At 39.2% G+C, this 22,206-nt stretch overlaps 1 protein-coding gene across 1 annotated transcript in view; it reads right to left on the bottom strand.

Annotated features, from left to right (window-relative positions):
• LOC126334948 (U6 snRNA-associated Sm-like protein LSm3) overlaps nucleotides 1–11,179 on the bottom strand; it is a 42,280-nt gene extending 31,101 nt beyond the window's left edge. Inside the window, exons 1-2 of the mRNA XM_049997691.1 lie at nucleotides 10,761–11,179; nucleotides 8,738–8,845 (exon numbers count right to left, since the gene is read on the bottom strand). Of these exons, the coding sequence (XP_049853648.1) occupies nucleotides 8,738–8,845; nucleotides 10,761–10,781 (129 nt within the window). The 5' untranslated portion in view covers nucleotides 10,782–11,179. The remainder of the gene's footprint in view (nucleotides 1–8,737; nucleotides 8,846–10,760) is intronic.
• Between the last annotated feature and the right edge of the window lie 11,027 nt (nucleotides 11,180–22,206).

The following is a 22,206-nucleotide window of genomic DNA, read 5'->3' as shown; positions in this document are numbered from 1 at the left end:
AAAGCTTTTGATAGTGTACCCCACTCATGGTTACTACAAATATTGGAAATATACAAAGTAGATCCTAAATTGATACAGTTCCTAAACATAGTAATGAAAAATTGGAAAACCACACTTAATACCTAAACAAATTCAAATATCACATCACAGCCAATACAGATTAAGTGTGGAATATACCAAGGAGACTCATTAAGTCCTTTCTGGTTCTGCCTTGCTCTAAACCCACAACCCAACATGCTAAATAATACAGATTATGGATACAATATTACTGGAACATACCCACACAAAATCACACATTTGCTATACATGGATGATCTAAAACTACTGGCAGCAACAAATCAACAACTCAACCAATTACTAAAGATAACAGAAGTATTCAGCAATGATATAAATATGGCTTTTGGAACAGACAAATGTAAGAAAAATAGCATAGTCAAGGGAAACACACTAAACAGGAAGATTACATATTGGATAACCACAGCGACAGCATAGAAGCGATGGAAAAAACAGATGCCTATAAATATTTAGGATATAGATAAAAAATAGGAATAGATAATACAAATACTAAAGAAGAACTAAAAGAAAAATATAGACAAAGACTAACAAAAATACTGAAAACAGAATTGACATCAAGAAACAAGACAAAAGCTATAATTACTTATGCTATACCAATATTGACCTACTCATTTGGAGTAGTGAAATGGAGTAACACAGACCTAGAAGCACTCAATACACGTACACAATCACAATGCCACAAATATAGAATACATCACATACATTCAACAACTGAAAGATTCACATCAAGCAGAAAGGAAGAAGGAAGGGGATTTATCGACATAAAAAACCTACATTATGGACAGGTAGACAATTTAAGAAAATTCTTTCTAGAACAAGCAGAAAGTAGCAAAATACACAAAGCAATCACTCATATAAATACATCGGTTCCACCACTGCAATTTTATAACCACTTCTACAAACCTTTAGATCACATATCAACAGATGCAAAGAAAGTAAATTGGAAAAAGAAAACACTACATGGCAAGCACCCGTATCATCTAACACAGCCACACATCGATCAAGATGCATCCAACACATGAATAAGAAAAGGCAATATATACAGTGAGATGGAAGGATTCATGATTGAAATACAGGCTCAAACAATAAACACCAGATATTACAGCAAGCATATTATGAAAGATCCCAATACTACAACAGATAAATGTAGACTTTGCAAACAACAAATGGAAACAGTAGATCTCATCACAAGCGGGTGTACAATACTAGCAAATATAGAATACCCCAGAAGACATGACAATGTAGCAAAAATAATACATCAACAGCTTGCCTTACAACATAAAGTTATAAAACAACACGTTCCCACATACAAGTATGCACCACAAAATGTACTGGAGAATGATGAATACAAATTATAGTGAAACAGAGTCATTATAACAGATAAAAAAAAACACCACATAACAAACCTGAAATCATACTCACCAATAAAAAGAAGAAATTAACACAACTAATTGAAATATCCATACCAAATACAACAAATATACAAAAGAAAACAGGCGAAAAAATTGAAAAATACATCCAACTGGCTGAGGGAGTTAAGGACATGTGGCATCAGGATAAAGTTGACATTATACCAATTATACTATCAACTACAGGAGTCATACCACACAATATCCACCAGTACATCAATGCAATACAACTACATCCAAACTTATATATACAACTACAGAAATCCGTAATTATTGATACATGTTTAATTACCCGAAAGTACCTAAATGTAATATAACATACACCGTACAGTTAAAAGGAAGTCACGCTTGATCAAGGTCTGCGTCACTTTCCATTTTTGACCAGACATAACGTCTGAGAAAAAAAAGAAATAATAATAATAATAATAATAACAACTGAAGACTCAACACCCTTACTATGCAGTGAGTGGTACCTGTAGCCTTTATTAATACTGCATCAAGAATTTTCCACTACCAAATTTAGAGGTGTAGATTTCTGAGTTATACAGATTCAGTGAATGAACTTTCAGATACTGTGACTGGCACCATTACAAGTCGGAACATATGTATAGCTCTATGAATTTAAATCTGAACTATTTTACAACATAAGATTCTGAATCTTAGTATGTCTGGAATAATATCCATCAACGTCACATAAATGTAAATTAAAATACAAGAATGAGTATTTTTTGTGCTTTCATTACTTTGATGAAGAATGTCAAAGGCATTCTCTTACACATTTTTTTAAAAGGGTATTCAATCATTCATCATTGCAGCTATTGCCTAAAACAAGAAGCACCATCTGCTATGCTCATCCATTCACTTCTGTAAAAAGACCATTGTTACAGGTCTGCATGGATGTGGATATCCACAGTGGCACTAACTTTGCAGTTAAACCTTAAAATAGTGCCTCTATTACATTTTTTTGTTTGTTTACGTTGCATACAAACAAATAATGACAGGCATAAAATCAGTGAGTCCATCCCTTAAATGTATTAACATAAACTCTGCGAACGAACTACAAAACTTAACATTTAACATAATGCAAGAGCTGATGTCAACATGTAGCACAGCCTCTTTGTTGCAGAAATGTTCCAAGAAAATTTCATGAAAACTATTTAAGTTACAAGTCAGCAGGTGACCCCTAAGAGGGCATGTGAACTGGCTGTTGGCAAGTCATGGTAGAGAGCCATTTCCCCATCTAGGTGTGGGCTGCAGAGATGGTATTGACTGGATACGAACGGCAGACCATCAGTAAAACACCCCTGATCAAGGAAGTCCTTTATTCATGACAGTTATAAAGACAGAATCATAGCTGGAGGGAGGGGTCTTGTCCTCTGTGATGTAACCAGCCATGGTCGCGCAGTGTACTGATGTCAGCTGCCTGCCCATTCAGTGAGGTACACATGCTGACAGTGGCAGCAGCTGGTGGTGGTGACTATGGTGCAGCCACAGGTAACTAACACATGGTAGTGCATCATTTAAAGAGATGACAGAGGTGTCCCCTCGCTGCTCAGCCACCTTGTGGCTGCAGCATACAACACATTGGGACACTTAGTTTTTAAACTGCAGTACATGGCATGAGTATATACAATGGTGAGTACCTGCTCTGCGTGCTGGATAGCAACAGCGAAGCTGAGCAGCTAGCTGGTCCAAGCTCAAACCTGCATCTCATCAGCATGCTGTTTGATGTATGACAGAGGCAGCCCTTCGCTGTTCAACTGCCTTGTGGCTGCAGCATACAACGCATCAGGATAGATGGTGTTTAAACCACACTACCTGGCACGACAGAAGACTATGGTGGGTGCCCGCTCTGTGTTGGACAGTGAAGCTGAGCAGCTAGCTGGCACAGGCTCGGGCCTGCCACTCACCAGGGAGTCAGTCATAAAAAGAAGGTAGTCACCCAGTGCTGTGAAGACACCAAGTTGATAGCATGGATTCCAACAGCAGCACTATCACTGTGTGAACAACAAACTATACTATGTTGTTCAATGCTATTGATGCTCATGGTAGCTAAATTTAATAAAATAAATTAGAAAGAAAGCTCCTACTTTGAAAAAAATCTGCTTCATCGTCAGTTATATCAAGTAGTTGCTGTTTATCTCTTGTTCGTAGCTTAATATTTATTCTATTACATTGATATTTTACAAAGTAAACATTTGCTTACATTTATAAATAGTGAGTCCTGTTTACATTACTACTTCTTATCCAACTTTATTATAATACTGCAGCTTACCACGTAACTATGTAACAGAATTTTTCAACTGGTGAGTCTAGGAACTTAGACAAGTTGTAAAAAGAGTGCCTGGTTGGATATGTTTTAGTTTTCTTCTTAATTCGTTCAGGCTCCCAAGAAACTCTATACACGCACTTAAAGAGCCTACTTTGCAGGGAAAAAAAGGGCCACCTCACTGCTATTGTCCTTACGTAATGTGCATGTGCGTATGTGAGATATATGAATGAAGTGTAGCACTAGTCTTTTACATTATTAAATAACCTTTAATGTGAAACAGTACTGTACACTAGGAATACGCTGAATAAGATAGCACTGCTTTAAACAAAGTGAGTGGGTAGAGGCTCCAATTTTCATCTGGTCATCATGATTTAGGTTTCCCCTGATTACCCTAGATTACTTCTAGCACATACTGGGGTGGTTTCTACTATAAAAACATGGATGACTACCTGCACGTATGTATTTTGTTTCTCTTAAATTGTATTACCTAAACATTTCCAAGAACCTTGTAAAAGTGATTTTGTATTTGCTAGTTCTTTTTTGAGTTATCAGTCTTCTGACTGGTTTGATGTGGTCCACCATGAATTCCTCTCCTGTGATAATGTTTTCACCTCAGAGAACTTGCAACCTATGCCCTCAATTATTTGCTGGATGTATCTCAACCTCTGTCTTCCTCTACAGATTTTATTCTAAACAGCCCCTCAGTACCATGAAAGTTATTACTTCATATCTTAACAGATGTCCCATCATTCTGTCCCTTCTTCTTGTCAGTGTTTTCCATACATTACTTTTTCAATTCTGGTGAGACCCCTCTCATTCCTTACCTCATCAGTCCACCCAATCTTCAACACTCTTCTGTAGCACCACATCTCAACTGCTTCGATTCTCTCCCATTCCATTTGTCGCAGTCCATATCTCACTGCCATACAATGCTGTGCTCCAAATATACATTCGCAGAAATTTCTTCATCAAATTAAAATATATGTTTGATACCAGTAGACTTCCCTTCACTAGGAATGCCCTTTTTACCTGTGCTAATCTGCTTTTTACACCCTCCTTGCTCCAGCCGTTGTGGATTATTTTTCTGCACAGGTAGCAGAATTCCTTAACTTCATCTACTTCGTAATCAGCAATTATTATATTAAATTTGTCACTGTTGTCATTTCTTCTACTTCTCATTACGTTCATCTTTTATTCACCCTCAGTTCATATTCTGTACTCATTAGATCATTTATTCCATTCAACAAATCCTGTTTGTTTTCACTGAGGATAGCAATGTCATCAGCAAATCATAACACTGATATCCCTTCATCTTGAATTTCAATCAAACTCTTTCTTTTATTTCCATCATTGCTTCTTTGACAAATGGATGGAACAGCAGGAGCCAGAGGCTACATCTCACCCTTTTTAATCCATGCACTTCGTTCTAGACCTTCCAGTCTTATTGTTCCCTCTTGGTTCTTGTACAAATTGCGTATTAGCTATCTTTCCCTACAGCTTAACTCAATTTTTCTCAGGATTCTGAACATTTTGCACCATTTTACATTGCCCAATGCTTTCTCCAGGTCAACGAATCCTATGATAGTGACATGATTTTTCTTCAGTCTCCTACCATTATCAACCACAACTTCAGAACTGTCTCTCTGAAGCCTTTACTTTCCCAAAACCAAAATAATCAGATCCTCAATTTTCTTTTCCATTTTTGTTTGTATTATTCTTGTCAGCAACTCACATGCAGGAGCTGTTAAGCTTACTGTACTATAATTTTCACACTTGTCAGCTCTTGCAGTCTTGGGAACTTTGGGGGTGACTTTTTCTGAAGGTATGATGGTATACCGCCAGTCTCACGCCAACATGAATAATCATTTTGCGGCCACATCCCCAATAGTTTTAGAAATTCTGAAGGAATGTTATCTATCCCTTGTGCCTTATTAGATTTTAGGTCTCTCAAAGTTCTTTTAAATTCTGATTCTAATACTGGATCCCCTACCTCTTCTATATTGATTCATGTTTCTTCTTCTATCGCATCAGTCAAGTCTTCACCCTCATAGTGGCTCTCACTGTACTTTTTATGCCTGTCTGCTTTCTACTCTGCATTTAACAGTGGAATTCTCATTGCACCCTTAATGTTACTGCCCTTTCTTTTAATTTCACCAAAAGTTATTTTGACTTTCCTATATGCCGATTCAGTCCTTATGACAATGATTTATTTTTCGATTTCTTCACATTTTTCATGTAGCCATTTTACTTCAGCTTCCCTGCACTTCCTATTTGATTACCAGATGAGTTGTATTTCTGTACTCTTGAATTTCCCTGAACATTTTTGTACTTCCTTCTTTCATTGACCAACTGAAGTTTTTTTTCTGTTATCCATCATTTCTTTGCAGTTACTTTCCTTATAGCTACATTTTTCTCTCCAAATTTGGTGATTGCCCTTTTCAGAGATGTCCATCCCTATTCAACTGACCTGCCTACTGAGCTATTCATTATCACTGTATCTATAGCCTCAGAGAACTTCGCATTGATTCTTCTTGACTAGTCTCAAACTTCAGCCTACTCTTCATCGACACCACATTTTGATCCAGGTCTATACCTGCCCCTGGGTACGTCTTGCAGTCCGATATCCGATTTTGGAATCTCGACGTGATCATGATGCAATCTAACGGAAATCCTCCTGTATTTCCCGGCCTTTTTAATGAATACCTCCTCATCTTGTGATTCTTGAATAGAGTATTCACTATTACCATATGAAACTTATTGTAGAACTCTATTAGTCTGTCCCCTCTCTCATTCCTATTACCAAGTCCATATTCTTCCACAACCCTTTCTTCTATTCCTTTGTCTACAACCACAGTCCAGTCCCTCATGACTCTTAGATTTTCATCCCCCTTTGTGTACTGAATTACCTGTTCAGTATCCTTATATACTTTCTCTGTCTCTTCATCTTTTGCCTGTGACATCAGCATATAGACCTGAACTATTGTTGTCAGTGAAACTTCCTGGCAGATTAAAACTGTGTGCCGGACCGAGACTCGAACTCGGGACCTTTGCCTTTCGCGGGCAAGTGCTCTACCGACTGAGCTACCCAAGCACGACTCACGCCCCGTCCTCACAGCTTTACTTCTGCCAGTACCTTGTCTCCTACCTTCCAAAAGGTCCCGAGTTTGAGTCTCGGTCCGGCACACAGTTTTAATCTGCCAGGAAGTTTCATATCAGCGCACACTCCGCTGTAGAGTGAAAATTTCATTCTAGATACTGTTGTCAGTGTTTGATTGCTGTAAATTCTGATGAGAATAGCCCTATCAGTGTACTATTCACAGTAACACTCTGCCCTGCCTTCCTATTCATAAGAAATCTTACTAGCACTATGCAATATTCTCCTCTGACTAGAAATCCTTGTCTTCTTTTTTCACTTCACTGACCACCACTGTAACTAGATTGAGCTTTAGCATTTCCCTTTTCAGGTTTTCTAACTTTCCTACAACTTTCATACGTCTAACAATCCATGTCCCAGTTGGTAGAATGTTATACTTTCATTGGTTACTCAGTCTTATTCTCAGGGTCATCTCCCCATTAGTAGTCCCCTCCTGAATGGGAGCTAGTCTGAAATCTTTTCCCAATGGAGAGATTGTCACGACACTTTTTCAATTACAGTCTACATGTTCTGTGGATACAAATAATGTGTCTTTAATGCAGTGGTTTTACATTGTCTTCTGGATCCTCATGCTGTTGATCATTCTAATTCTTCTGTCTTTTAGGGACAGATTACTGCTCCAAGGGCATAAGAGTGCCCAGAAACTCAGCACATTTGTCCACCCTCTGACTACATGCTGTTGGTAGATGCATGTGATTTCTTATGCCGGAAGTCTTTGGCCAATATTCTGGACATTTTTATTCAAACTTGAAGCAGCAGCTGGGTCCAAACCCAGGATGTTTTGATTTCTAATCAAAGATGCTACCCCTAGACCAAGGGTTACATTCCACTTCCTAGTCATACTACTTTGAGTAAAGTGAGGCAACCAAATTTTGATTATTCTGATTATGTTACGGGACATTCCCAGCATAGATGAAGGTAATGAATTAGCTTGTATGCCATTTCTCACTACTACTTCTAGTCTTATGAATTTCTATTTTTCCTTAATACTTGCTCAGCTCTGAGCACGAACTGGACCATACAGAAGCTGGATTGCAATTTTAAATAAAGGATGGAGGGAGAACAGCTTGTCCTTTTTAACATAAATTGCAATTAGCCAGTCATCTACATCAATGACAATGTCGTAGAATATGTAGGAAATAAAAGGTTATAACGAGAAACACAAGGAACACGACAATGATTACGATGATGAACAGGACCAAGGTCGTTTCTGGCTTAAAACAATTAGGCTGCTGGCATAACTCAAAAGAATCAGCTGATTGTGTCGTCCAAGATAGACAAAGCCTTGTATTTAAAAGTAATATTAGGTTTTAATATCTGAACTACAAAATTAGTACAGAACATAATCTCAGCTTCATGGCGGAAACTAACCATGCACTTTTCAAAAACCCATGCCAACATTTAACCTAAACAATTCAGTGAAACCACAGGGAACCTAAACCTAGATGGCCAAATGTGGACTTTAACTGCATTTCTCCCGAATAAGAGTTAGTTTATTTTTAACTAACCAGTACCTCAGTCATTAAGTGGGTTTTCATTCATCCTAACGTTTTACTATTACTCCGAGTCAATATTTCCTCTGAGACTATATACTACTACTACTACTACTACTACTACTACTACTACTACTACTACTACTACTACTACTAGTACTGGTAGACAAATATTGTTCTGGAATCTATACAGTCTCATTTAAATAAAACCAATGCAATAAATAAATGGCTTAAATGAAATAGTGGTGGGCCTCAAACATTAGAGTTTATAGAACTACGGCAACTAAATAAAAAGTCAATCTCAATATTCCATCTAATTTATGCTTCTACTTACATGAAGCCTTCCTCTAAGCTCTCGTTCATTCCTCATCTTGACATAAATTCTTTCATCCAAGCTTAGGCGAACTAGATCCAGAGGCTCCTTAACAGTAATAGCCGGAACCTAAAAGTAACAAGCAGGTAGATGAAATGTATTGATACTGTTATTTCATCACTTATAATAGGACCTAAACCATGATGAAATTTCACTGGCAAAAAAGCGTATTTTAGGAAGCAGGACGACACAAAGCATTGACAAGCAAAGGCAAATTAGTGCATAGGAGAAAGAAGACACAGATCTGTTAGTACTTAGAAGATTAAAATACAAGTCATCATATAACATTCAAACTTACTACAAGCCCCAAGATCCACAAAACAGTGGAGGACTGAATGCAAGCCATCCAGAAAAGAACACAGAAAGGATGATGTATCAACTGCAGGTATAAAACTGGTCACTGTCTCCAGTTCCTTTTAGTTACTAGCACAAATATCAAGTGATAGATAAGCAGGAATAACTACCAATAATCTGAAATATAAAGTTGCCATCGCAATCAATGACAGCATACAGCTGCTAGTGACGTACAGGTAAGAATGTTGGTGGTGGGGCAATGCACAGTAGTAATGGACAGTGTACCTCATGGCACTTTAGCCAGCAGCATCATTCAGCTGTGTTTGTCTGTGGCATGCACTTTGGAGCACATACAGAGAATTTAGTTTAGGTATAGTGTAGGTATTTACCCCTCATGTTGTTTAGTATGAGTGGCATGCAGCAAATGCATGCATTAGGATACAAAGTGACATCAATAGTTTTCCAAGCATTAAATTGTTTGTATGGGAAGTCTCCTCCTCAGCATTCACGAATGAAGAATCTAACAACTTGATCTAGAACTGCTGAGAATAGTTTTCATGTACATAATTTCATTGCCTAGAAGTTTAATTTAAGTTACTGCAGTTAAATAGAGGCTATAGCTTTCAACTGTGTATTTTACAGTAAAGTAACAAATCATAGCTATAATGGTTCATTTCTCAAATGCCATTTTATATACCTTGCTGCAAAAAAGTCAAAAGCGTTCTCAAAATCTGTTAATTCTAGACAGAGTGATAACTCATACTCACTGTTCCTTGCCATTTTTAGGAAGACGAAAGACAGTATTTAAAATTAATTAGGTTACTGGAAACTCTGATTGGTGAAGGATAAGGAAATTGGTCCTGTAATTTTCAGCAGAACCATCACAATTTGCCTTAAATGATTTAGGAAAATCATGATGAAAAAGGGTATTTGAACTGTTGTCAGTTCAAATAGAAGTTTAGTATCTTACCACTGTGTCACCTCACACACTTATCACTCTGAGTAGGCATCAGATTTTGTCAGTTAAGACAAGAAATGGTACAGTAATTAACAGAGGGAATACTTCTTTAAATATTTTTACAGATCAAGAGCAAATCAGAAACATATAGTTTATGACAATGGCATTTCAGAAGTAATGCCAGATGAGAAAACTGGAGCACTATTTATATAAAGTAGTAATAATTCGTATATAGCATCAAAAAACGAGTATAATTTCGGCTACGTGAGCCAAAGGAAATCTAATCACGGTGGTGAAAGGATTATTTAAAAATATATGCAGTGTCAATGATGGGTCCCAGGGCAAAACAGCTGTCTAACTGAGGCAAAATAACTATATAATCATTTAAAGTTAAAATTCTTAAAACATTAAATGTTAGATCAGGGATAATGTCACAGTATTCATGTCAAATACGAGCTAGAAAGTGAAAATAGGGAACAACACAAATGTGTGGTCATGCGCCGGCTACATGTCGGCGGAGTAATTGAGGAAGAATACTATATGCTGACGCTAATCGTGTATTTCATATTAACTGAAACGGTAAATACCTTGATGCAGCAGTGTCAAACAAAAGTAGCAGCTGAGCTTAAATGAAAACAATCCACTTGTTTGTACATTCATAACCTCAAATATAAAGGTACTATTGATAACAAGATGACAAACAAATTTCATAGTTCTTCAATAACTATTTACCTGGTCGCCATCTTCCGCCATTACGACAGCTGTTTCCCCACCAGTCTTATACCTTCTAGACTATTTCATAAACATTGATTCATATTCCCGCTAACAAATGTCAGCAAAGATTCTATTCTACGCAATTCTCAATTCTACAAATTAATGATCTCTGCACTTGTACTTCCAAATGCGCTGCCTTGTAGATCAGGTCGGATCCATCAATCGGAGATATCTCGCTGGGGGGAGCGACAAAGACAGACCATGGCGCGGACGTCACAGCATTTGACACCGCGTGTCTTATAGCCGAGATCACACACGCAACGACAGTGCCACCACAGCTAATGGCACACTGCAGTTGCGTGGGCGAACTCTCACTTTTTAGTGGCGCAACGTAAGAGACACAACTTTTGTCATACGACAAAAAGCTCAACTTCGTTCTCCTTTGTGGCGCCACTTTCCTTCCACCCCTGCTCCCTGGTGGCAGTGGTTCGAAACACGAGCAATTTGTCGCAGCTATCATGGAGTAATTGCTGCTTTAGTCTATTCGATATCAATGTGTTTTAATTTTATTATCAAAAAATGAAGATAGTGGTCGAGAGGTACATTTTCACAGCTTCTTGAACTACAAGAATAGCAAACTAGAATGTAGCGAGTCGTCTTCGTGATATGTGAGATAAATCATTGTATAAATTGTGGATTATATGCAGGAAATCGGTCCCAAGTGTGATGTGGCAGCTGTTAACCTCAAAGTTAATTATTCGAAATGCCTATAGGCCAATTCACACGGGCCGCCACGTCGCGTCCAGTCCCGTCAAAACAATCTGCAACTAGCAGCATCCATACTGGTCAACTCGTAACGTCACGACTCAGTCAAGGTTTCTCTGGAGAAAAGTTCTGACAGCTGACGTCATCCATTCGTAGATGATAATGTGACCCACAAGCTCGTTTCCTTCCAATACTCGGCCTCACGCTGATCTCCATATTTCATTTCTTACTGGTTGACATCGGTTGTTTGTTATTAGCTACAAATTTTTTCATTTCGTTATTTGTTTTGTTAAAATTTTTAATAAATTACTACAGATTAACTGAAGCAGTGTGACAGCAGTCTGAATTGTATGACATGAATGTACTAAATTACTTTCCCTCTAGTACTTTTATAGAGTGGATATTTATAGAATCTGGTATCGTAATTAATATTTCACTATGAAATGGATAGCAACATGGCAGCAACTTGAACTGAAAAAAGCACTGTGCATATAATCAGACTGATTAGTAGGTGGAATTTATTTGTATGTCAACCATTCTGTCGCATAAAGAAATAAATAGGTATTTGAAGCAAGACTATTTATTGTTAAGTAGCTTTTTGAATTGTGTGTGAAACAGTTTTGCAAGCATTAGTGGTCAATATTTATGTTCTTTCATTAGCTACCCCAGTACAGAAAAAGGAATTGAACTATTGAAAGTCAAATACAACATCTGAAGAAAATACTTTATTTCTTGAAGGGAAAGGTATTGAGGCGATATGATCATTGCACAAAAATTTGCACGGGGCTAGCAACCAAATCAATTTTTCTCAGAATGTGATGACAGCGTGAAGCATTTCGTTCCTGTTAGTAATTCTGGGTGTAGTTTGACGTAACAAATGAGAAAAAAACTGATGCTTTGTCTTTCTAAAAAGGAAAATGCAAGTTTCACTTCCTCAAGCTCCTTCTGTTGTGTATGAAATTGCACTTGTGTACCATCTTAAAATTTTTTTTCGAACCGAAGTACTTTCTGTGTTGTTTTGCGATTCTGTCTTCCTTCTCTAATATACAAGTTATCCCTGCAAGTTGCAAACAATTATAGAGTCCAATAAATGTCACTTTCGTACAGATCTGGTCTCCACCATCCACATAAATAAGCTATCACGTTGTGTATGTGCACTACACGCGTAAAACACTTGAAAATCACGCACGGAAAGAACTGTTGAGGAAAGCAATGCGAGTTGAGGTCACGTGACTTGAATTGACTTGACGAGAAGTGACGTGATGGAAGTGAGTATACTTCTTGACATGATGGTGCGGTGACGTGACGGTGCCGTGACGGATAGTGTGAATTGGCCTTTTACCAAAGAATACAATAAAAATCTAAACTCTTTGAAGAGTGGCGTGTCTGCAGATGAAATTTCCATGCCAGCTTTTGGTTAGTTTCCCATTGCACAGATAATTTTCGTCTCCGAGTGTTATTTCTTTTATAAATAGATGTGTTTGTGGCCCCTGAATTATCCCTGTGTGGAATCTATTTTTGGATCCAACATTCGGTTTTGTCTTCCTTGTATTTAACCCTTGTGACAGTTCTAATGCCATAATGTGCACTATCCTCATTCATACCCACCCATATGAATTCAATGGATGTAATATTGCAAGCAGTGCGATTACGTAGAATTTGTGGCATACTGTGTCAATGATAGCTCACAATGCCACTACAGAAAACAACAAGCTGTGGCGCCACATTAGTTGAGTTTGTGGACCCAGCCTTACGAGTGCCAGCAGCTGTTTCCATCTGGGAGCGAGTAACTATTTCAGATGAGCTTAATAATTCTTGACTGCGAGTTTAAATACATGCAAGTTCTCGACAGCTCTCGATAAACTTAAGATCTTTAGCGGGTACCATTTCCATTACACACTGATTTCAAGTGGGCCCTGCATGGAGACGAGTGCTCTCAAAGAGTGGCGGACAAGCCGACTAGTGTGATGTAAAAAGTTTGTTGTGAGGCCAGTTTTTCGGTGGGCCCCAGAGATCGAATGATGACGTCATGGAACCCAAACTCACCTTAAACCTTGGAAAAAGGGATGAAAGTATTTATACTACTGCTATCATGAACTAGACTTACATGTAACGCAAGAGTGAACAATATCATATTTCTTGCTACACATCCTATTGTCTTGAATAAATCTCCTACAAAGTAGAAGTATTACAGAAAAAATGGTTCTGATTTAGAATCAAAACTTCACACTTGACGAAAGAGAATAGAAGGGAACAGAATGTGAAAACGTTTCAGAACACATTTCAAATGGCGGCATCCACTCAGGCTGTCAATGTAGAGGTGGGAAGGAACAGGACGTCAAAATCGAGCTTTCTCGGGAACATGGGAACAAAATTTTGATGTTGACATAGGTGGTGGGAGGGGGGGAGGTGAGGGTGTCACTGGTGGCCAATATCGGTAATTAACTTATTTCTCACTTTCTTTGGGAATGGACCACTTAGGATCACACTACAATTTCATTTCTTCTTTGTCTGAAGTTTCCTCTTTCTCCAGTGTTCCTTCATATGAACGCTGGGCTGTTGCTTCTGTTCATCCATCCAGGCTCTTCCAGTCTTCTTAATCATTCTGACTTAAAATACTTACAAATTTTGTATCATGATCCGAAATGTGTCCCTATTTAACATCTGAAATTCCTGAATGTTGAACATTTCCATATCTTTACGAGCTTCCTTAATCCATGTCATTGTTGTCTTCTTGTTGCCTTCTTTTTCCGCAGGTAGTCGAATATCCTTTTGGTTAGACTGGTTTTGTCCTTTCTGTACACGTGTCCTAGAAATGATAACCTCCTCTTTTTCATTGTCTCCAAGAGCTTTCTACCTTTTCGCAGATTTCATTGTTGGTCCAAAGTTTCCAGCCAGTTTCAAGTTGGATAGAACCCTTGACTTTCCGTAATATTCTTCTTTCTAGTATCTCCAGCTTTTCCAACTTGTGATTCATTGAGAGACATTTGCTAGCATACAGATACTCTGTTTTTACCACAGCATTGTTCTGCTTAATTTTGGAATTCCAAGAGATGCACTGTTTGTTGTAAATGTTTTTAGTTAATCCACAAGCTCTCTCCATTTCTGAGACCTGGTCCCCCAAGGCAGCTTTCTCCAGTTCGTTCTCTTGCATGGCTTCACTGAGATATTTCAAATTTTTTACCCTCTCAATTCATCCAAATTTTGTTTCAAGGAATTGTGGTCCATGTTTGTCACTTGTCATGAATTTGGCCTCCTCTTTCGAGATGCTTTCTAGTAGGTTGATCTGTATGGCCACTTCTTCTAAGTTCTCTGAAAGTATTGGAAAATCATCAGTGAAAGCCAAGCAGTTGTCTTTGATTCCTCTCGATTTTCTTCCTAAACTGATTGGACTCATGCTTTGATTTTCAAGTTCAGAATTCCAAATTCTCACAATCACATCCAGGACACAGTTAAATAGTATTGGTGATAATCCATGGCCCTGTCGCACATCTGTCTTGATTTCAAATGGTTGGGATTTTGTGCTTTTTGGTCTTTTTAGCCTTTACTTATTTATTCATTCGTATAAATCTTCGGAGGTTATGATAATTATCTTTGGTTTCGGTTGTGTTCAATTTTCGTTCTTCTGAGGCTTCATTCATCCTTCGAGAGTGCCATTTCATTTAAGCCTTAGCCCACTTTCTTCCTCTCCCAGACCTCTATGTTCCTGGAAATCCTGGCTTTTGTGTTGATTTCCTAAAATGTTTCCTGTTATCTAATATGTCTATTCTAATTCTTTCATATATTTATCAATTACGGTAAACTATGTGGGTTTGGATTTGTAGCTGTTTAGTAAGTTGAAGATCTGATGGGTTAGTTTGTTATTATCCAGTCAGTATCTGTTTCTACAAAACTGTAATCACTTTTTCCTCATTACATCAATCAGTTTTTTCACTTTCAGATACAGGTCCCTTTGATCTTAAATTGTCTCCAACATTACTATTACTTCTAGGTGCCAGTATTTATGTTAGAACTCTCCTTTAACTTTTTCAGGACCCTGCAAATCTTGTTAGTTTAATTGTTTCTGCTACCACTGATTGATAGCATCTTAGTCTTCTGTTCCAGTTTTGAGGTAACAGGAAAGTTGTGGCGCCCTGAAAATATTCTAAGTTTGGAGTTGACGTGGCCACATGGGCCACTTGGCAAGCTGAGGCTCGTCAAAAATTGCATCGTGCCGAACATTAGTTGGAGCAAGTGGGGTAGCCCCAGCGCGTGGTCTAGGCTGACCACGTGGATGGGAATTCCATGTTGACGCTGTGTCAACGAATGGGCTTTGTGTTGATGAAGATTTGTATGCCAGGAGTGCCAAAGATGGCGGACTTTGTGAAACCATAATGGCAGACATTTATACACTCCTGGAAATTGAAATAAGAACACCGTGAATTCATTGTCCCAGGAAGGGGAAACTTTATTGACACATTCCTGGGGTCAGATACATCACATGATCACACTGACAGAACCACAGGCACATAGACACAGGCAACAGAGCATGCACAATGTCGGCACTAGTACAGTGTATATCCACCTTTCACAGCAATGCAGGCTGCTATTCTCCCATGGAGACGATCGTAGAGATGCTGGATGTAGGCCTGTGGAACGGCTTGCCATGCCATTTCCACCTGGCGCCTCAGTTGGACCAGCATTCGTGCTGGACGTGCAGACCGCGTGAGACGACGTTTCATCCAGTCCCAAACATGCTCAATGGGGGACAGATCCGGAGATCTTGCTGTCCAGGGTAGTTGACTTACACCTTCCAGAGCACGTTGGGTGGCACGGAATACATGTGGACGTGCATTGTCCTGTTGGAACAGCAAGTTCCCTTGCCGGTCTAGGAATGGTAGAACGATGGGTTCGATGACGGTTTGGATGTACTGTGCACTATTCAGTGTCCCTTCGACGATCACCAGAGGTGTACAGCCAGTGTAGGAGATCGCTCCCCACACCATGATGCCGGGTGTTGGCCCTGTTTGCCTCGGTCGCACGCAGTCCTGATTGTTGCGCTCACCTGCACGGCGCCAAACACGCATACGACCATCATTGGCACCAAGGCAGAAGCGACTCTCATCGCTGAAGACGACACGTCTCCATTCGTCCCTCCATTCACGCCTGTCGCGACACCACTGGAGGCGGGCTGCACGATGTTGGGGCGTGAGTGGAAGACGGCCTAACTGTGTGCGGGACCGTAGCCCAGCTTCATGGAGACGGTTGCGAATGGTCCTCGCCGATACCCCAGGAGCAACAGTGTCCCTAATTTGCTGGGAAGTGGCGGTGCGGTCCCCTACGGCACTGCGTAGGATCCTACGGTCTTGGCGTGCATCCGTGCGTCGCTGCGGTCCGGTCCCAGGTCGATGGGCACGTGCACCTTCCACCGACCACTGGCGACAACATCGATGTACTGTGGAGACTTCACGCTCCACGTGTTGAGCAATTCAGCGGTACGTCCACCCGGCCTTCCGCATGCCCACTATACGCCCTCGCTCAAAGTCCGTCAACTGCACATATGGTTCTCGTCCACGCTGTCGCGGCATGCTACCAGTGTTAAAGACTGCGGTGGAGCTCCATATGCCACGGCAAACTAGCTGACACTGATGGCGGCGGTGCACAAATGCTGCGTAGCTAGCGCCATTCGACGGCCAACACCGCGGTTCCTGGTGTGTCCGCTGTGCTGTGCGTGTGATCATTGCTTGTACAGCCCTCTCGCAGTGTCCGGAGCAAGTATGGTGGGTCTGACACACCGGTGTCAATGTGTTCTTTTTTCTATTTCCAGGAGTGTAGTTCATTTAGACATTAATAATAGCCGGGGGAATCATGATACCTTAAGAAGAAACATGTAGATACCATTATTTGCACGACGATTCTGTTGGTGTTATCAGATTTTCAATATATATTTATTAGTTTAAAGTTTAGTACCTGACTATAAATTATCTAAGTAACACCAAGCAACGAATTTCCCAAATATAAACAGTTCATCCGATGTTGAAGATTAATGTGTCTTTAGAAATCTAAATTGGTATGAATTACAGGCATGTAACTTGAATAGTACGTGAGTTATTGGAGGTCAAAGTGGCCGATTACTAGCGGTCACGTCAGGCTATATGTACTCCACAGTTACACGAAAAACGGTAGCAGCATGCTTATAAATGTGTTTATTCGTCAATGTCTTTGTTTTTATCCGATATATACTATTCATGAAAAAATTGGTCAAATATTTACTGCGCTTAGAAAGCAAAGATACATTAGGCTACTGGCCTACTTTTGTTTCTATTCCTTCGATATACGTTTATTTGATTTGTTTATGTATTTAATAATGTGTGTTAGAGCGTGTTTATGGTCCAGCCTATGGATATTTATTTAATTTTAAGTTAATTATATGTAAATTCAGTATTCCGTGCGTGTTTCTATATGTTTGTGAGTGTGCATTGGCTTGGAGACATGGTGGAAGCTCTAACCAATCACAGCGCTCGTTACTGCGATGGGAGACTGGATGGGAGTGGGGGAGGAGCATCAGGTCGCACTGGACACAAGGGAGTGCTTGACAGGAAGGCGCGACGGACGATCGCAGGAAATACTTGGAGAGTGCTGAGCAGTTTGTGCATGGTGATGGCAGATAGAAATATTTCGTAGTGATGACTTGTGCACTTGTGAGATTTCCGTGGCTTCTGCAGTGAACACGTAGTATACGTTTTCAATTTAATATCTTGCGAGCACTGTTGTTCTTCATAACTAATTATGTGAAGTACTAATCTATTGTTTCCCTGTCATTCAACTTACATTTTATTTAATTACTGGACTATCGGCACCAATAACTGTTTTGCAGAAATAAATGGCATTCTTAAAGGTACTTCTGATATTGTACTCATCATTTAAAGTCGTTAAAAATAGTACCTGCTGATATTATTTCACTGCAATCTTTCATGTATAAATTTCTACGTTACATTCAAAAATTCGCAATTTCCGAGTGATAGGAACAGCCACTAGTCAAAGAAACCAGCCAAAACTTTTAATATTGCAACTCTGTGTCTGAGGGTGCGTATTTGAGGGCCACCATTAATTTTTTTTATAGCCTGCAATTGGGGGTTCATCTGGGATTTGTGTCCTGCAAAGTGGTAATTCATTTGCTCTCTGTTTTTCAGCGTGCTATGTGAAGTGTAAAAACCTTTGCAAAACCAGTAGAGATTTCTGTAGAATGGACCTCTCACAAAACACAGTGTGGGATAGGTTTTTTCCCCGCAAGTAGCTTATGGAAATAGTGAAATTACGCAGTATTTTCACAACTAACGCATCGATAGATGTTAAAGGCAATTTTCATGGAGGTTCAGATTCGAGTACAGGAAACAGTAGGAGTTGGTGTGTTTAACAGGCAATGGTTTTGAGATGATTGGAACACGCAGTAACCGGAAGTAGCTACAGTTACGTTAGGTGGGTTCTCCAGTGGTGGACGCAGTTTAGCAGCAGTACGACAGCAGCGTTTTTGAGTACTCCAGGGGAATCTTCCACTACAACCGACAGCATCATCATGGCAGGGGGAACCATCTCAGATCAGATAAGTGCCTGCACAAATAGTGAAATAGTGTTTAATTCTGAAGTTCAAGCTCCACTTATAGATCTTGTGAATATAAAACTGTCACCTAGTATGTTTAATTCTGAAAACGGAAGTGAGCCAGTTACTCCTAAATCAGAGCGTGAAAGTGTAACTAGTAGGAATCGAGACCAGGGGAATGAATATGGAGGAGATATGATGTCTTAGCTGATGCAAATGATCCAGGGATTGGGAAAAAATATGAATACAATGGCAAATAATATCAGTACAATTCAAATAGATATGGGTACATTGCAAACAAATATGGACACAATGAAAACAGTTACTGATACAATTTGGACTGTTATGGGTGCAATGTGAGCTGAAATAGGTTCCGCTAGGAGAAAGGAAGTTAAAAAAAATATGGGCAACCTTGAAAAAGCATCTGATAATGAATTAAAATGTGTGTGAGTGGATATGGGGAAAATTACAGATAAGTTGTAATAGCAAAATCTAAAATCGAATCAGTGGAAAAATGTCTTGGGCAAAAAATGGATAAGATACAGACGGACCTTGGGGGCAAGATAAGCGACTGTATGAAAGCACAAGATATTCGTAAAAGCGATATAAATTTAGCAATTAGTGACATTCCCAATCGTGTAGGTGAGGGGAAGAAAGAAGTGGCCAAAGTTAAAGATAAAACAGAGGCCAGTATCACTAGTGAAAATGAATTTAAAGAACAAATGCAACAGATAAAAAGTGATTTTAATTCGTTAGGCTTCCAACAGGCCACGCCAGTTATAAATATATCTTGGGCAGATACCGGATCTGTGAAATGTTACACAGATGATGAAAGATATCAATCAGTAAGTTTCTTGGCTGCATGTAGGGACGCTTTTGTTCACAGCATGTCGGGTGAAGCGAAAATAAAATACGTTAAATGGCATTTGGAGGGAAACCCACAGTCTTGGGCAAATGTTAAATGTAGTTTGTGTGAATCGTATGAAGAGTTCAAAAAGTGTTTTTTAAATAAAATTTGGTGCAAGGCAAAACAGACACAGATCCAAAATGAATTTTTAAATGGGCCAAGTTACTGGTAGGGTAATGACACGACGAGAGAATTTTGCAAGCGCAACCTTAGCAAGCTTAAGCATGTGAAACATCTGTTGGCGGTTTTAACCAAATCACCACGTTAAAAGGCGATTACCCCAAAATATGCAGTGAGATATTGTTCATAGTCCATGTGATTCCGTGAACAAATTTCTAGAATTTGTACAAAAATTAGAGAGGGTTTTGAAGTTCAAACCTCAGAGCAAACCAGGTGGTAGTATCAAAATGGGAATTCAAATAATCATCACCAAAATAATAACCATGAGAGAAATCGAAGAAATTCTCAAGGAGATAGTAGCTGGAATTAGCAGAATGGTCGGAGAACGAACGGGAGTGATAACTTCTGTGACTGTAAAGAACGCAGATTTGACGGTGGAAATTCGCTCAAAATGCAATCGCATAACTACCTGTCAGGAAATTGAGGTTCGCCACATCTCAGGTACGGTGATGGTGATCTGAACAGCTGATGAAAAGGACTGGAGATAATGGTGATGGTAGAAATGTTGATAGGTTTGGAGAAAGGTAACAAGTACCTAATATGGATTATATTGAAGAGGAAGGTAAAATAGGTGGCTCTTTCAATAAAAGCTGGCGCGAACGGCAGAAGCCTAGATTTGTGAGAGATTTAAGTAAAAGTAATGGGAATAAATTTGCAGGGAATTATGTAAGTTATGGATGTGTAATGAATGAGCGTGTGAATGGTGATGAATGGAAAGATTCAGTGGTTAAAAAATAAGTTAAAGAGGAGATGAATTTTGTGAAAGCAAATCGTGTGGAGAGTTCTGAAGAGATATTAGCAAATAGTAGCAATGGGAGTAAGGAAGGTGTTGTAGTAGCAAGTATTTGTGAGTCAGAGAAAAGCGTCGATGTTAGTGAAGGTGGCATAGCTTGGGTCTCGCCAGCTGCAAATGAGGGTGATTGTGTTTTGGTTGAAAGTGTCCATATTACTAAAGGAGGCTTATTATTGGTCTCACCAGCAGTTGAAGTTAAAAATGTATCGGTGGAGGTACATGATTTCTGTTTAAAGGAACAGAGTAGTGGTAATTTATGTAATGATGTAAAAGCTACTGGTATTGATACTTTGGAGGGAGGAATCTGTACGTTTCTAGTCACGAATGAGGCGAAATGAAACTTATTGATGAACGTGTGGATTTAAAACGTCTGTCAGAGTGTGTACGTGAGAATGTATGTAAAGTAGGATTGGGGGTTAATCTGGATGAAAAGTGAGTAGAAATGGCAGTGTGTGCTGATTTTTGGACAATCACAGCGGAATGTAGAAAGTCTGGGAGTCCCAAAATTGTACAACAAATAGCAGCAATTTGTGTAATGTAGTGGTGGAGGATAAGGTTGTGTACGATTCATGTAAAGTTCATTTGTCGACAGAGGAAAGAAAGGTTTCTGATGTGAATTTATGTAGTGATTTAAATGATGTGTCAGCAGATAAGGTTGCTGAAATAAATATTTGTGGTGATGATGGCTTAGGCATCTATGTAATATTTCAGGAAGATAAAGTGTTTAACAGTGAATTGATGTGTAATTTTGTTGGAGCTGCAAGTGTCGATATTTTGGAGGGAAAAAACAGTAAAGTTGTGTATGCTGTGGGTAGTGAATTTGCAAAATGTGTGGAAGAACTAACATAAAATTTGGAGAGGGCTGAAGTAAATAGTGTGGATGAGGGTAGTTTGTGTAATGAAGTTTGTAGAAATTCGTGTATAAAGGAGGAGTGTGATTTTGATGTGACTGATTGGCGTTGGTAAGGGAGAACATTATGGCCATTACTGCCGCATATGTGGAAACGAGAGAAGATAAAATTGCTAGAGGTTTAGAAAGGGAAGGAATGAATTTCGGGAGAAGGAAATATTTAATGAATTATTTTGGGATGAACATGAGATTGAGGGATGGATAGAAAAGGATGTGTGTACGCTAGAATTGGAAAAGAAGGGACGAGGTGTAGAAAATGATTTATTAAGGGAGAAATAATTAGAACGAAAGGAAATGGTAAATGTACAGCCACTTATTGAAATTAAAATT

The sequence above is a fragment of the Schistocerca gregaria genome, chromosome 2, assembly GCF_023897955.1.
Source record: "Schistocerca gregaria isolate iqSchGreg1 chromosome 2, iqSchGreg1.2, whole genome shotgun sequence".
NCBI classification, from domain to species: Eukaryota; Metazoa; Arthropoda; class Insecta; order Orthoptera; family Acrididae; genus Schistocerca; species Schistocerca gregaria.
Note: the sequence above shows the minus strand (reverse complement) of the source record. Positions and strands in the feature narration are given on the sequence as shown.